Source organism: Engraulis encrasicolus, chromosome 23 (assembly GCF_034702125.1).
Source record: "Engraulis encrasicolus isolate BLACKSEA-1 chromosome 23, IST_EnEncr_1.0, whole genome shotgun sequence".
NCBI lineage: Eukaryota > Metazoa > Chordata > Actinopteri > Clupeiformes > Engraulidae > Engraulis > Engraulis encrasicolus.
Genome location: NC_085879.1, coordinates 35,787,738 through 35,805,622, shown reverse-complemented (window position 1 = coordinate 35,805,622; position 17,885 = coordinate 35,787,738). Strand labels below are relative to the sequence as shown.

General features: G+C 39.0%; 1 protein-coding gene across 2 annotated transcripts; it reads right to left on the bottom strand.

Annotated features, from left to right (window-relative positions):
• Positions 1-13,067: 13,067 nt before the first annotated feature.
• LOC134439693 (GTPase IMAP family member 9-like) lies at positions 13,068-17,079 on the bottom strand. Of its 2 annotated transcripts, none has more exons than XM_063189602.1 (2): positions 16,990-17,077; positions 13,068-13,784 (listed from the first exon to the last, which is right to left on the bottom strand). In XM_063189602.1, the coding sequence occupies exons 1-2, from the start codon at positions 16,994-16,996 to the stop codon at positions 13,072-13,074; spliced, it is 720 nt and encodes a 239-aa protein (XP_063045672.1). In that variant the 5' UTR covers positions 16,997-17,077; the 3' UTR covers positions 13,068-13,071. The 2 variants fall into 2 exon arrangements, 1 of the variants encoding a protein (XP_063045672.1); XR_010032823.1 differs by lacking the exon at positions 13,068-13,784 and adding an exon at positions 16,712-16,802 and having other exon boundaries at positions 16,990-17,079.
• Positions 17,080-17,885: the final 806 nt, after the last annotated feature.

Below are 17,885 nucleotides of genomic sequence, written 5' to 3'. Positions count from 1 at the left end.
TACTGTAAATGTAATTACAACAGTGTGATGTAGTTGGAACTATTTGTGATAGGCTACTATCTTATACAGGCTACTATTGGTGTTGTACAAATGTAATTACAGTATATACAAAACAGTACTTCTATTTCTACTTTATACCACTCTAGTATTAAGTAACTGATTAAGCCTTTACCATTTTATCAACAAGAAGCTTATAATAAATGCTTTAAAAAATGTCACAATTTACGCGAGCTGGTGACATTGCAGTGTGACACTTCTCAAAGACTCCTCTGATGTGATTCAACAGGTTTCACTTTTGCTTCCCCTGTGGAAATGAATACAAAAAATATAATGTCATACAGTATATTCAACATAATCAGATTATGGTTTAGATTTTCATGTAGGCTACTAATGTGACAGCATGGCAGGCTATATGTGACACAAATTAAACGGTTCCCTTCAGGAGGCTTAATTCATCAGCACTCTTAAGGGTTAGTAACAAATGTTTAGCATAAAGTCACTATCCAGCCTTACAGCTGGCTTACGTATAACATTTTAGCCTAATTGGATAAAGTTCGCCATTAAGGTTTATTTCTTTAACAGCCTCATAAATAAAATGTTCATATTAATGTATGCCACTGTATGTAGCCTACATTGGACTACTAGTTTTCATGACCAAATTACAGTACAAGTTTAGTTGAAGTGTAGTTTAAATACACGTTTTTGAAACTGGTGCATCATATCAAAGGTTAATTCAGCCTATGTTGTACTTACCAATAATATTCACAAATGACCTTGCATGAAGACTTGCATCTGTTGCTGCACTGTGTCTGAACTAGGCTATAACTGAACGGCAAGTTCCACAACCAGAAAAGAAGAAAGGAACAATGGGAGGGTCCTGTCTCATGAGGTATTAAACTGTTTTCCTGTCTCAGTACAAATCTAAATATATATAAAATAAATCAATGGGTAGATTGTCTCCATATGGTGAGTTTTGACGTATAATGTAGGCCTATAAAAGAATGTTTCGAGACATCCAGTTATTAATTCGGTCAATGCAACCAAACGACTCAAGGGTAGTCCTAAGTGAAGTAAGGCCATATATCATATATCATCATATATCTTACATTTAATTAAATTGACAATGAAATGCCAGTAGATAGCTTTTTGTCAGACATGATCATGTATGGCAAGTTCGGTGAAAATGTCACACCCACAATTCATTACACATAGCCTACTATAATCAACAACAAAATTGCAAAAAATTGAGCTGATAGCTCTCAGATAAGTTACCTGTGTTGGAAGGAAACAGTGTTTTTTAAAATAGCTTTTACTTCTACTTTTGACACCTTTGATTACCTTTAGTCATCCACATACAGAATGTCAGAATGGTGCGCTCAACCCTGGTTTGCATTTCCAAATAGACATTTCATGTAAAAATCCAAAATCCAGAGTTGATGTCTGTGCAGAGTATAAGGCGGAATCAAGACAGTGACCTGACTTTCACTTCAGTCTTCCATTGCTGTTCTCATGTGCGGTTTTGTACATTGAGTGTCATTCAGGCTGTCAACCTCCTGTTGTGGTCAACTTCTTTCACATAAAGCACACGTAGCAGTTTCCTGTGACAGGGTTCTGCACAGTACAGGCAGCATGTCTTCATTGGAAAGACTTGATGCAGAGTGAAAGTACATGTAATTTATTATAGGCTATTGAGGTGACAGACAACCTTTCAGGGAGATATGGCAGCACACTGGATAATTACTTTTTTAAGGTTTTTTTGGTGCATTTTTTAACTTTATTTGATAGGACAGTGTGAGAGGTGGACAGGAAGCGAATTGGGAGAGAGACGGTGAGGGATCGGCAAAGGACCTGGGCCGGGAATCAAACCCGGGTCAGCCACATGGCAGGCGAGTGCCCTACCGGTTGGCCACGACAGGGCCACACTGGATAATTCTACCCCTGAAATGTGGTGCACCAAAGGCCTATAACGTGGCAAGAGGAAGCATGATATAAAGGCAAAAACGATCAAATAAAGAGATTGAAACTTAATATATGAACTAAACTAAACATATTAAAATTAAACATAGTTTGTGTCAGTGTAAGGACATAAATCATCTGTAAACAATAGTGAATTAGTGATGTGACTCATATGAAATGTCCTTAAGATTTCAGAAGACAAACTAGAGCCTCCCATCCTCATCCCCTTGCCAAAGGGGCCTTCTAACCGAAATTACTTTTTGCCCAGGGGCACAAATGCTGACACTTTTGTTGGGACCTGGGCAAAGTCATCTGAAAGTACCCCCCCATACTCATTTATTGTAATGAGGACCCAATTCTGAGGCCTGCATCTCTCTGGGCCAGGGTCAGGGACAACTGACCACGTTGTGTGTGTGTGTGTGTGTGTGCGTGCGTGCGTGCGTGTGTGAGAGAGAGAGAGTGAGTGTCTGCATGTGTGTGTGTGCGCGTGTGTGAATGTATGTGTATGTGTGTGTTTGTGTGTGTGCATGCGTACGTGTGTATGTGGTATTAGTGTGTGACCTGCCAAATGCTGAATGTATACAAGTCTGTGCTATGTTTAATATGTCAAGCAATGTATAGTATTTTTGTGTATTTGTGGATGTATGTATGCTGCTGGACACCTTCAGGATCAATAACAGTTACTCAACTGTAGTCTACTCCACGCTCATTGTGAACTAATGCATGTACAGTAGGTTGCCTATCTCTGCATGGTTATGTGGAATATAAGGGATGCAACTATACAATAACTGGAACCCACCAGTAGGTGGCAGCCCATAAGCACTGACTGGCTGGCAAAGCTTCTGTGTGTTTGTGTGTGTGTGTGTGTGTGTGTGTGTGTGTGTGTGTGTGTGTGTGTGTGTGTGTGTGTGTGTGTGTGTGTGTGTGTGTGTTTAAGTGATGTGACCATTGTCCCTCAAACCATAAATGACATCGATAAATGACAGCACAGAAGTGTAAAATCTCTAAGAAGCAAAAATTGATGCTTCAATGATCGTATTGCTACAGTTGCCTGTAGGAGTTTAAAAGATTTGAATGGCATGCACAACAGTGAATGATGGAGCTGGATGAAGAACAAGAGTGTGGTACAGTTGAGCCAGTGGAAATAGCAGAAACTTGGCAACTTCAATAATACTGATACCACAATCGTTTAACAATGTAGAAAAATGAGCTCCTTTAGACTTTGAGTAGTGCAATGTAACAGTGATAGAGCATCATTTATAAGGGATGAACTAACCCATGGCCTGAGCCATCTGTATGTCAACACTGTGCACTCACACACACCCTTTCATTATCTCTCTGCTGCTTGGAGGCCATACTGTTGAGGTCATCTACGCTAGTTCACCTCTCAGGACTCGAAACCCGCGACCTGCCAGTCAACACTCCATGGGAGTGGGCCTGACGGTACATGCACACACAGACGGCACGTTTCCTTAACGTCTCCGTGAGCAGTGCGAGTCCGAGAGGTTCGCGGGCTGCCTTTCACACTGCACAGTCAACGCGGACGTCCACGCAGGAAAATAGACTCTAGTTCTATTTTCAAGGAGCAACGCGGACATGTCCGGACATGCGCCGCGCTTACACCGTGTTCCTGTGTGCAAGGCATGATTTGTTTTCATGCATTCTAACAGTTTCGGACGGATAACAGACACATTCTGTGGACGTACTGTGGATATCCGCGCCGTTGGTGTGCATGTACCGTGAGAGGCACAGCACAATACCACCAAGCTTAAGGTCCTTGCCGTTAGCTCAGTGCTACGCTACTGTATGAGGCTGCAGGAGGGAGTTTTACTGACATTCCACGCCAAATTCTTCTAGTTGGCATCCATTACACTCACCTCTCCTAAACCTCAATCCCATCCCGGGTCTAGGGCACCAGTGTAACTGAAGTCACCTGCGCTGATTGCCACTCGGGGCTCGAAGCTGCAACCCACCTGTGAATGCTCCAGTTCGGGCAATGGAGGCACTGCATGATAACACTGAGCTAAAGGTCCAGACTGATAGCTCTGCACTACCAATTCTGCCCATATGGGAAAAAATTGGATAAGAACTTAGTAGAATTCTAAGAATTATTTACAGAGTGCAGGCCTCCGCCAAGGAAGCTGTTTGATAGAACATTTGACTATGTTACACCCTAATTCCTTACAAGTTTTTCTGCCCTGTTTTTGCGGAGTTAGAAACTGGAATGACAAAATTCGCCCCCATATAATCTTTGTGGTTTCGAATTATATTTTTATGAAGCATACAAAGAAAGCACTTGTATTATACACATTATTTGAAATGCCATGTACAATTTGTACTTTATTCATAGTTTCACCTAATAATTCTGCATGCGAAAACATCAAAAGGTGCCACTTTTGGAGTAAATTTACCAAAAAGTGTATGGCTGTTTTCGCTGTCATATAAAAGTTTTAAAACTTTTAACTTTTAAACTTGTGTATGATTTTACGATATCTTTTCCCATGGGTGCATGAGGCTTTCGAAGGGAGTTTTACTAACACTCACCCTGGTCCAGTTCGGGCATGGGAGGCACAGCACAATACTTAAAGATCCAGACTGATAAACCAGCACTACAGATACTGTATGAGACTTTCAGATTTCAGTTTTACTAACTTTCCATGCCAAACTCTGCTAGTTGGCGTTCACACACACACACACACACACACACACACACACACACACACACACACACACACACACACACACACACACACACACACACACACACACACACACACACACACACACACCTAAGAGAGTAGTTTTTGTTTGTAATAATTAATCAATGGTCTTGTGTTTACCTGTGTTATACCAACAAAATACCAAGACAAGTTTCAAATTACAGACGCACACACGCACACGCACACGCACACGCACACACACACACACAAACACACACACACACACACACACACACACACACACACACACACACACACACACACACACACACACACACACACACACACACACACACACACACACACACACATACGGCACACACAAACACACACACACACTAAGACTTGATGATCAGTAGACCAGCTGCAATCTGGTGAACTTTAAAAAGGTTTGGTTTAATGATAATTCTGTGTTTATTTTTAATTGTTTTCATGTTCAGGTAACACACAGGATTATACCCTCTGACTAGTTCATCTTACTTTCACTTTTGGTATTTCTAAATTTCCTGTTGATGGCATGTTTCAAGAGGTTTACTGTGGTTCACCAAACACCAACAAATACTCTGTGACAATAAAACATGCATACTAATAGATCAGAAGCATGAGAGCGTGACAGCTGATGACAGCAAGACAATAACAGGCAGTACAAGGAAATAGAATGGCCAAATGAATCTGCAATGGCAAGAAATTCTTTGATTACACTGCCAGGATTTCACTTAGTCACACAACAAAACAGTTTTTTTCCGAGAAGTGTGACTTGGGGAATTTTCACACCTAGTCCCCTTTACTGTTAGTGAACAAAACTCAGTCCTCTTTAAGTGGACTAAATCGTGAACTGACAGCAAACGCAGGGTTTTTTTCCTGGTGTGGTCACATCGGGGTCCGTGCCCTCCAGGGACCAATCGCTGTCACCAAAATGAAAATAAAATGAGAACTTCATTAAATTCTGATTTGGTTGTGAAAAGAATGGGTGATAAAGTCATCAAAACGGCATAACATTTAGTCCATGGGCCGGAGTTGGTATCACCTGGGGTGGCAAAGTCTATCAATGTTTTTTGTAATCCTCCATGCCTGAGGGACATTATTTGGTATGATAGCCCTCTGGAAGTGGTAGCTTTCTTATATTTTTACTCACTTTTATAATGACACCCAGTGCAAGTGTCTGTGATGATGGGATATATTTTTATTGATGTTACATCACATGTAGACACCTTAGGGATTTTAAAAATATACAGTTTTGATGGATAATGTACTTTCCTATGAATTATATAGGTCAAAATATATCCGTCATACACTTTTTCAGCAATATAATGCAAGGTTAGATTGATGCAGAAGCCTGTAGGAGGGTGGGTCAAATCCTAATACTTGCTATATCATATCTGTAGAGTGTGGGCTTTCAGAAAATATATGGGTTTGCTAGTTTAATATAAATTATACACCTATTTAGGCCAAAAACCCATAACTGTCTAATGGATTTCAATGGAAATCAATGCATTTCAATGTAATCCCAAACACATTACATAACTAAGGTATAGAGGAATGTAGGAAGTTGGGAGATGTCACAATGCACATTATATCACATCTGGAGTGTGTAGACCTCGGAAAATAAATGGATTGGATAGCTTAATAGAAATTGCACAGTTATTTTATACCCACACCTCATGGCCGTCCATTAAAAATCAATGCATTTCAAAGTACAATGTATTTTACAGAACTTAAGGGAAGTTAACGAGGAAGTTGGGAGACCCCAGGGGGATAGGTTGTATTGCAACTTTTGCTATATCATATCTGGAGAGTGTGTGCTTTCAGAAAATACATGGGTTTGATTGCCTAATATAAGGTATGCTGATTTTAGGCCTCATAATTGTCCAATGGATTTGAATGAAAACCAATGCATTGCAATGTAATGCAAAGTATATTACAGAAATGTGTTGTAGAGGAATATAGGAAATTGGGAGTTGTCCCAATGCATATAATATCACATCTAGAGGACCTTTAGAAAGTATATGGACTAGATCAATGATTCTCGAACTTTAGGCCTGGGCCCACTGGTTGGCCCTTACTGTATTCCAAGTGGCAAACCTCATAGCCATCCATTGAAAATTAAAGCATTTCCAGGTAATGCAAAGTGCATTACAGAACTAAGGTATAGCTCGTTGTAAGTTGACAGATCTCTCAATGCACATTATATAGCTACTGTAGACCTTTGGAAAACAAATGGGCTTGATATGCAGTACAGTTATTTTAGACTCAAAACTCATATAGCCATTGAAAATCAAATCAAGCTAGGCTAAATTTCAGAATGAAGGTAGGTCTAAAGTGTAACGGAGAAAACGGGAAGATGCGATTGCAATTGCACACACATCAGTTTCAAGAACAGTACATGGAGATCCTGCATAACAGTATTTTCATTTTGTCTGGAACTAAACTAGACCATTACTTTTTCTGAAAATGTGTCTTTTTTAAACATACCGTACAATCTGACTTGCTGGGTATGTTGGGTGTGTTGACTGCTGTAGTGTCAAAGACAGATAAGACTAGGTACATCATGATACAGACAGAAATGGCATCAGGTGAGTCCTGTTTAATTTCATATGTGTTGTGACTGAGATGTTGGAGAATGAGTAAGTACATGATGAACAATAACTATACAGACTTGTGAGAACACCAACCAGCGGGAATATAACTCCACAAACATGCTGGAGGGAAGAAGGAATCTCAAATGGATTTGATGATTCATCAAGGAAGAAAAGATATTAAATGGAAACTAGTGCCTTGCATTGATTGTTGCCTCTGAGTCTAATAGAGTGAAGCACACAAAGTGAATTGAAATCATTGACTGCATGTGAAGTGTGTAGTGTGACGTGGGATGTAGTGCAGGTGGGGTCCTGCTCCCTCAGGAAAAGAATATGAATGAACATCAGCCAGTTCAACACAATCTCCTCATTTACTGTTTTGGAAATTAATCTCCTTTTCAGTGTTATTTCACAAAGGATGGCCAATCATGCACATTGATACTGTTCAAAGGGCGGCATGTCTGGGTAACACACAGCATGACCTGACACTAAATCCAAACAGCAAATCTGGAAAAAAGAACCTCCATGTAATCTTCCTGGATCTTGCTGATGTCTTTGGCGCCATGCCCCATGAGCTCAGTGATGTGCCCCCCATTTAAGAAAGTCCCCATTTGAACAGTAACTGGAAAGAGGACTTTCAGCTTACATCAAGATGTGGCTTGAAGTTTCAAGATGCCCATTACCAATCTCACAACTTGCAGTGCAACAAGGCATGACTACAGATGACACTGAATTCAGACCTACTGTATTGTGAGTCCAGAGATCAGTTGTGAGGGAAAACGCATCAACTGTGGTTACTGAGTTCAAGTGGAGACCTGCAATGGAAATAAGGCAGCATCATCTCTCAAGAAGGCTGGACATATTAGTGTTCCTTCAGTTTCCTCTTCATACAGCCATTTCCTTTGGAGATTGCCTCCACATGCCCTCAGACAAGCAGCTTATTATTTAGTACATTGTACCATGGAAAGGTACATTGCAGCCGGGAAATTGAAGTCTGCATTGAAGAGGTTAGATGCAGAAGGTTTGTGGCAATATACATCACCAAAATGTCTGAGGGATGTGGGAAGCAAGGGTCTCACAGCCACCAAAAGCACAGGTATGATCACCCTGTCACTTCCCAGTAAGGGTTTACAGTATGAAGTTCAAAGACACCCTCAAAAGCCAGAGGAACTGAGCCAGAGGCCCTTAGTGTCATGTGTTCTAAAATCAACTCATTACTCAGAAATTGAAACTGTTCATGAAACTTACCCCTATCATTCTCCAATTTGTTGCGCCAGCAACCAGCAATCACCAATGATGCTGATTGGATGGGGAAAAAGCCACAGGACCCAACAAATGGCAAACAGCTCCTAAATTCAACTTCATCATTTATCATTCACCATGTTTTCTATACAGCTATAGCGTGAACACTGAATCTCTTCATGACTGGGTTTTTTGAAGTAGATGTAATAGCCCAACCTGGCTGATTATGATAATAGTGATGGAGATTTTGAAAATTATAATTCACACACATTATAATTTGTTAAAACAACATACCATAGGTGCAATTGCCATGTTATGTGTGAAGGATTCTGAATGCACTATTTGCATTCTTTTCATTGAACAGTTAGTGTCATTAAATTCTCAGCTGACAATTGTAATATTCTTCTTTTGCAAATGCCATTCTGAGAGTTACGTATCCTCTTGACCTCTTACCTTGTCCTAATTAATCTTGTTTTCAAACACTTGAGTGTCCACCTCCTGTAGACTCAAGTTGAGCCATTTTTGCAACCAAGACACTATGGTCTCTATCGAGATCTAATATGCCTGGTCAGCCATTGAATAGTACGTTCTGAAAATAACATCCACATGCCCATCAACTAAACATCCACAGGGTGTCAGAAACTTTTTCCATAACTGCAAGTAGGCTATATGAGAAAAGGAGACCAGGCAACATTTTTTCACTTGCACAGTGCTTATGGGTTTGAGGTTCAACAAAACAAAATTGCCAAAAGAAAATCTAATTTCATGTAACGAAGTAAGCGTGATCAAGTTTGTATCGATAGCACTCTGGCCCATTTTAGGACATCTTAGCATGCATCTCCAGCACATGCCTACCATCACTTTAATTTATTAGAAATATAGGCTAAATGTGTCCTGGCCCACTGACTGAAAAAAATACTATTTAACATAATGTATGTAGGCTTTCTAAAGATCCACTGGATGTGACATTTGTGTTGTGATATCTCCCAACTTCCTACATTCCTCTACCTTAGTTCTACAATGTAATTGCAGAACTTGCATTTGCAATGCATTTCAATGGTCAGCATCTAAAGTACCTGAATTATGTGCATTTAGCAATCTAATCCATATATTTTCCAAAGGTTCATAATGTGCATTGAAACATCTCCCAACTTCCTCTATCCCTACATAAGCTCTGTAAAGTCCTAAAGATTTCATACTTTTAAATGCATTGATTTTTAATGGACGGCCATGAGTTGTGGGTCTAAAATAAGTGGGTTATTTATAGTAAGCTATCCAATCCATATATTTTCTTAGGTCTATACACTGTAGATGTGATATAATGTGCATTGAGGCATCTCACAACTTCCTACATTCCACTATACCTTAGTTATGTAATGTGCTTTGCATTACATTGAAATGCATTGATTTCCATTGACATTCATTGAACAGTTATAGGTTTTGGGCCTAAATAGGTGTATAATTTATATTAAACTAGCGAACCCATATATTTTACGAATGCCTACACCCTACAGATGTGATATAATCATTGGGATTTGACCCACCCTCCTACAGGCTTCTGCATCAATCTAACCTTGCATTATATTGCTGAAAAAGTGTACGACGGATATATTTTGACCTATATAATTCATAGGAAAATACATTATCCATCAAAACTGTATATTTTTAAAATCCCTAAGGTGTCCACATGTGATATAGCATCAATAAAAACATATCCCATCATCACAGACACTTGCATACCCCTACATCCATAGGCATGTATTGCGAAATGCACTGGGTGTCATTATAAAAGTGAGTAAAAATATAGGAAAGCTACCACTTCCAGAGGGCTATCATACCAAATAATGTCCCTCAGGCATGGAGGATTACAAAAAACATTGATAGACTTTGCCACCCCAGGTGATACCAATATGTGAAAATTTGGCCTCTGGCTCACACCCTTTCCTCTGTGAAAGTCAACCTTGATATCCATGTATCAGATGAAATATCCTAGTATCACGTTAACCTGTGGGACCGTGATGGATAGTTGCACAGGACATGAGCCAGTGTGACTGACTTGTTACGCCAGTGAGACGGACTACTAGCATGAACTGTATAGTCTGGGCTAATATCACAGGCAAAATGGAATCAACAGTTGGTGTTCAAACTGTGTTGTCACTGTGCTAAGCCTATCTCAATGACTCACTATTACATTACAGTACATTGCATTTGGCAGACACTTTATTACCAAAGCTACTTTCAAAAAAGAGGACATAATCATAGCCAACATCACTAGCATACTCAACACGACATCACTACATACTCAACGCTATAGAGCACTGCAATTAGACAGAGCCAGCAGATTCATCATCCAGCTATGGTTAGGGTTGGTTTAGTCTAGGCCTACCTGAATTATACAGCTGAAAGCTGCCGAAGTTTGAAAAGGGATGTCACTATAGGTTTTGTAAAAGTGTTAAACCAGTTTGATAAGACTGACCACTTCTTTGGCTTTGTTGATTTTCGGTTGTAGTTAGTACATGATCAAATTGAATGAGCCTAACAACTTTATGTGTGGTCATGAGACATTTGGGACAGAAGTTGTTATAACACACACACACACACACACACACACACACACACACACACACACACACACACACACCTAATAAAATAACATGCACACACACCCAAGAATAGATACTAGAACCGGTGCAATGACGGAAACAATTTAGTAGTCTGTGTGTGGCACGAATGTCTACCACAAAATTACAGGTTAGATATTTGTATTGACGTTCAGGAAATGTAGGCCTACCTGGAATGTGATACTGAAAGTAATATGATACTGAGACTAAAATCGTCAGAAGTTTGAAAAGGGTTGATGTAGGCCTATCTAAGTTTTGTAAAAGTGTAAAATCTGTTTGATCAGTTCTTGGGTTTTGTAGTCACAGGTTATATCAAATTGATTTAACCTACCAATTTCACTGGTTTTCATGAGACACATTTGGGACAGGTATTTTTTTGTCAACTAAACACACGCACGCACACACACACACGCATGTACACACACACACACGCACGCACACACACACACACACACACAAACACACACACACACACCTGTAAAATAACACACATACCCAACTGCAGTCTGCATGTGGCACGAATGCCTCTTACCACAAAATGAAAGGTGTTAGTATCGACTTACAAATGCACCTGTTGAACAGACATAATAAAACAAAGCAATGTGAACGCACCTGTTCTTATCACCGTCAGCAAGCCATCAACGTCACAGACAACATGTTTTTTTGCATTGATAGCATTCCCAATTCCACATTTGAATCTTTTCAACTGATTTAGAAATGCCTGTTGTGTAAGGCAGTATGATAATGACCAAGTCATGAAGCCTGACTCGGATAATGTCATGGTCATGTAATGCTATAATGGTTTTTCAATGAATAACAAGGCACTCTGCTTGTAGCACAATGCACTTTTTAAAAAAGATATCTTAAGACATTTTAAGGGCTTTTATTATTTTTCAGTCAGGATAGTGGGGGAGAAACAGGAAACGAGATGGGAGAGAGAGACTTCCAAAATTATGGGATACAAATGTTTTGTATGTATGGCGAAAACATATTTGGGGTGAAGATTTTATCAATAAGATTTTATCAATACTTAACAAATGCTTAACTATAGTTAAGTTTATATTAGTGCTGTCAATCAATTAAAATATTTACTCACAATTAGTCGCATGAAAGCTATAGTTAATCTTGCATTAATCACATACTAATTGTACATATTTGTCTTTTAAAATTTGCACCCATATAAAAATGTCTATCGCAAAACATACAGTATGTATAGTTACAGCCTTCCTTAAAGTTCCTGTGCTCTACCTTAGCCATTCACATAAGAAAGGTAGGCCTATATACAGATGGGAAAAAATTACATTAGTCAACCTTCTATTCACTGGATAAAAAATATCTGTGTTTTGTCTCCTCAAACGATAAATAAATGAAAGGTGTGTGTGTGTGTGTGTGTGTGTGTGTGTGTGTTTGTGTGTCTGACACTGAAGTTACAGTGATAGATCTACAGACAATAGTGAAACCGTCTTGGAATTGCTTTGATTGGGTCTGATTTAATCTACTGAGAGATTATAAAGACATAGGCCTACTTAATTTGGCTCCGGGTAGGCCCTCTACAGTAGGCCTATCTCTTATTGTTTTTGGTGTAGGAAGTTCAGAATGAAGCAAATCAGAAAAGACAAATACTGTTGCACAATGTAACATTTTATTTATTTCATTAAAAGATTAATTACTTAGAGTATGTAATTCTTAAGGTTTATTCAAAATATACATTTCAAAACTGGCATGATCGTGAGCGAATACATGACAATGATGTCTGAAAGCTTTAAGGTATCACATAGGCAAGGTTTTTCTAGTTTCATCTAGCACCACCACACCCACCCAAAGCAGCCCATAAATGTTAATGTCAGTATGCAAAAAGCAGTATGTGTGTTATCCTATATGATGACTGACGACCCATTCCCTTTGAATGATTTTCTTTAACTATAATAAAGACAAATGAGTAAACATTGCATAATTTCAGTCTTCGTCAAGAACATGGATATAATTTCCCACCCTTCTCTTCAATTCAGGAAGGAAGGTAAGATGTAAATCCACTGCGGGTGAATCCCAGGAGAGCCCTGTTTCAGCTAAGACTCTGGTCGTTTCCTGGTATATCTCTTCGGAAAAAGGTGCTGCTCCGTTAACTGCGATCAAATCCTCCACTTTCTTGAGCAATTTATTTACCTGGGCACGGCTCTTGCTGTTGTTGTTGAACATGTGAAATCTTCCACCACAACTTCTGATAACCTCTTGGAGTCTGGGGCTTCCCGTTTGCACATAGTCTTTGATGGACTGACCTTTGAGCGCATCGCCTCGGGTGAAGAGGACTATCATGTAATCTTTGGCCTTCTCCCCAAATATCTCTTGCAAGGCTCTAACTGCATTCTGCTCCTCCTCTGTAAACCGGCCTACCTGGATGACCAGCAGGAAGACATGGGGCCCCGGACAGGAAAGCTTGATGCACCTGAGTATCTCTTCTTTGATGACTTCAGTTTCCTTTGCCGTGTCTAAGATACCTGGGGTATCAATCACTTTAATTGGACGTCTTTTTCTTTTTAAGATTGCATCCCTGCAGTGTTGTGTTTCAGAGTTGGCTGAGGCACTTGATTTGAATTCCGCTCTCCCCAGGATGGTGTTGGCTGCTGCACTCTTCCCCACTCCAGTTTTCCCAATCAACACGATTCTTATCTCTACAAAAGGAAAGATTTTCGGCATTAATTCAATTGGACACACAAAGCATCTCATCTAGACTAGCACTAATCTTTTTTTTTTACACTGGCCAACGATTATACAGTATTTTACAGATATGGCAACCAGATATCTTTTGGTTATTTGGCATGTACAAAATGAACCCCCACATGCGTAATTAAATTATATTTAGTAAAACATAAAATGTGCGAGGGTTTAGGAGAAATTTACAGCCCTCCCTCTTGGCAAAATATATCCCCCTCTGGGAAACATAAATTGCTTGATCTGTCCCTGATAGCTCTTTTCTCACATGCAATGAATAGGAGTAGGAGAATGAATAGGCCAAGGCCTACACTTTCAAACTTCAAACAAAAAAAGGACTTTTAGGAAAAGCACAACAAAATACCTCCTCTTAATGTATGTTCTCTACAAGTCTTCTGTTGTCCAGTCTTGCACTTTAAATGTCTGTATGAGCAATGTCTATGTCCATAATGTCTTATGTCCATGTATGAGTACTGTCTATGTCTATACTGTCTATGTCCTTACCTAGATTAGTCTATGTCTGCATGGGAGAGCAAGAAACGCAATTTCAAATTCTTTGTATGACCAGTGCATGTAAAGAAATTGACAATAAAACCTACTTGACTTGACAAACCTTCGGACATACAGTATAAGCACTATGAGCAGTTGACCTACCTTCATGTCTGGCGAATAGACCTCCCATGTCTTCTCTCATACAGAGTTCTCTGACAAAGAGTCCTGTCTGAGCTGTCTGTTGTGTCTAGTCTATTTATTAAACACAGAGGACACACCCATTCCATTCCAGTACATATGTAGCCTTAAGAGTCAGAATAGGTACTTTCCAAAGCAGATGACAAAGATGTCACATAGTAAGTCTGTTTTTTTTTTTTTAATTCTTAGTCTTAATTTTAACGCATTGAAACTGGGAAAGCTTTACCGCTGTCTAATAGCCTACTAAAACTGGGAACATTGTTGCAGTTCTACCACTGAGGCTGGGAAAGTGGTTATTGTTTTTCCTTTTGCAGAAACTATCAGTGTCTTGGTCACTAAAATGCATCAGAAAATGCACAAGAGGTTGGCGCCATGCCACAGGACAATGTTTGGATAGACATACCAGGCCTGCCGACGTATTAATGAGATATTTTAGTTTAATCTTTGCCTTCTATAGAAACATAATCCAACTGTAATGCTTCGTGCATATTCTTCACCATATGCAATTGTTTTTGGCACAGAATAAATTGTTCTGGGATGGTACGTGATCAGAAAATGTGAAAATCATTTAGGCTATATGTAGGTTGCATTACATTTATGGTAAATTAAACATTTTTACCTGAGTATTACATGTCTCCACTTGTAACATACTGTAGATTCATTCAACAAAATAAAGAGCATTCCTGGGTATGGAAGGTAAGAGAAAATGTTCCTATTTGCTTTTGAATAAGATTGACAACAATATTGTTTTCAGAACCATTTCCATGTATTTCTTTATGTGTTTTGAATGACTGTTGGTATGAATATGTATCTATGTATGTATGTAAGTGCGTAGGCCTATGTAAGAATGCTGCCAAATGCCTTCGCGGAATTCCTACCACTTGGGACCACAATGGAAATAAGCCTTAGGGATTTTTTGTGCCTTTCCCTGACTATTTCTTTCTTTTATTGTATGATTTCAGTTGCTGTACCATGTTGTTTACATCAAAATAGTCAAATAGTCAAATTAATTCGTTTTTGACAGGGATCAACCTGACCAAGTTCCTGAAAAAAGCATGGGTTAGTTGAACAACATGATAATTGTGCTGGGATTTTCTGTCATTTTATTTCAGTGTGAGTGTCAAAAATCATAGAATTAAGTAGAATTAATTTACTTTCTTCTTTGACTCTTCACATACAGTAGTTCCTTCACCCTCTTCGCTTCCTTCACATAATGATCGCTGTCCATTACCAGACATCAATGAAAGGCCTGATGTCTCTCTTGAAGATGGAGGTAACTGTCAGCAATAAAGAATTGAATTGGAAAGCTATCCATTCTTTAATACTAAGATAAAGAGCAGACAGTCAAAATATTGACTTGTATGAGTGGACACGCCACATGACAATGTTTGGATAGACATACGTACCAGGCCTGTTTACGTGTTAATGAGATATTTTAGTTCAATCTTTGCCTTCTATAGAAACATAATCCAACTGGAATGCTTCATTTTCTTCACCATATGCAATTGATTGTTTTAAGTCACAGAATAAATTGTTATGGGATGGTACATGATCAGAAAAAAATCAGGCTAAATGTAGGTTGCATTATATTCACTGTAAATTAAATAACAGTTTTACATGAGTATATTGCGTGTTTCCATTTGTAACATAGATTCATACAACAAAACGAAGAGCATTCCTATAAATGGGGATGGAAGGTAGGATAAAATGTTCATATTTGCTTTTGAATAAGATTGACAACAATATTGTTTTTCATTATTAAATAATTTAAAATCATTATTTGATGTGTTCAGTGATCAACCTGACCAAGTTCCTGAAAACAGCATGGGTAAGTTGAATACATGCTGGGATTTTGTGTTATTTTATTTCAATGTGCAATGTGAGTCTCAGAAATCAGAAATGCAAATGAATTTGCTTTTTTCTTTGACTCTCCTTCACATAGTTCCTTCACCCTCTTTGCCGCCTTCACATGATGGTCACTGTCCATTACCAGACAACAATGAAAGGCCTGATGACTCTCTTGGAGATGGAGGTAACTGTCAGCAATAAAGAATAAGCTATCTAATCTTTAATACTAAGATAAAGAATAGGCAGTGAAAAGATTGACTTGTATGAGTGGGCGTTTGTGTATGTCCAGAGTCTTTGTAAGGATGAAGTTCTTGTTTGAATTTGATTCATTTTGTTTCCTCTTTCTGTCAGGAGACAATCTGGGATGTCCCAAGGCCTTAGCCCTGGTTCTTTTGGGAGAGTCAGGTTCTGGGAAGAGTGCAAGCGGCAACAGCATCCTGCTAAGAAAAGTTTTCGAGTCAAAGCCCAGCTCTAAAGCAGTCACCACAGTGTGTCAGAGCGAGTCAAAATGTATCTACGGTACAGAGGTTAAGGTCATTGACACTCCAGACTTCTTTGATCTTTCAGAGGCAGATGAGCAACTGAGTAAATGCAAAGAAATGCGGGGTGACTTGTATGTGTACTTACTGGTCATTCAGATTGGCCGCTTTACTGAGGGAGAGAGAGACATCTTGAGGAGGTTGGAGGAAGCACTGGATCCGAAATTAAGAGAAAGAGCCATCGTCCTCTTCACACATGGAGATGATCTGAAACCTCAGAAGATTGATGATTATATCAGTAACACAAATCAGCACCTTCAGAAACTCATTACAGACTGTGGTCACAGATGTCAGGTGTTCAATAACGAGGGGAAGAGGAAATTAAAGAAGGGTAAAATGTTAATGAGAAAAATTGCTAAACTAGTTGAAAAAATACATAATGAAAGAATATTTCCAGAACTTGCAGTCAAGAAAAAATGAAATCAAGATTACAAACTCTGTCACTGTCTTGGTTCTAGTACATGGGACGGAATACTAAAAGCCCTGCATATTGATAAGGATCAACTCATTTTTTTTAAATGGTCAATGTATAATCACACTAGTCTTTAGGACTTGTGGACATAATCTGGCTCAATTGCATGTTGTGCATTGTCCCTGTCAAATAAACATTAAACTTGGGCTAATGCTGGGATGGACTGGTCATGTGTGAAATAAAACTGTATATGTGTCTGTACCTAAATAAACTTTTGAAATGCCATTGTCTTTCACAACATAAACAAAAATAAAATTCATGCTACATTGAAACTTGATAGGCCTATAAGTTAGCGTGGATGTATTTACATGACACCACACTAGGGTGACCAGATTTGGGTTTGTAAAAAGGAGGACACTTTTTTTTGTGGGGGGGGGGTCATCGGTGTATCTGTGTATCTAGGAGTATGAAAGTATATATGGGTATGATAGTAGGCCTATAAAGTATCAACACATCCAAAATGGTCATTTGTTTAAAAGCCACTCAAACTTTTTGGCATGCACATTCATTTC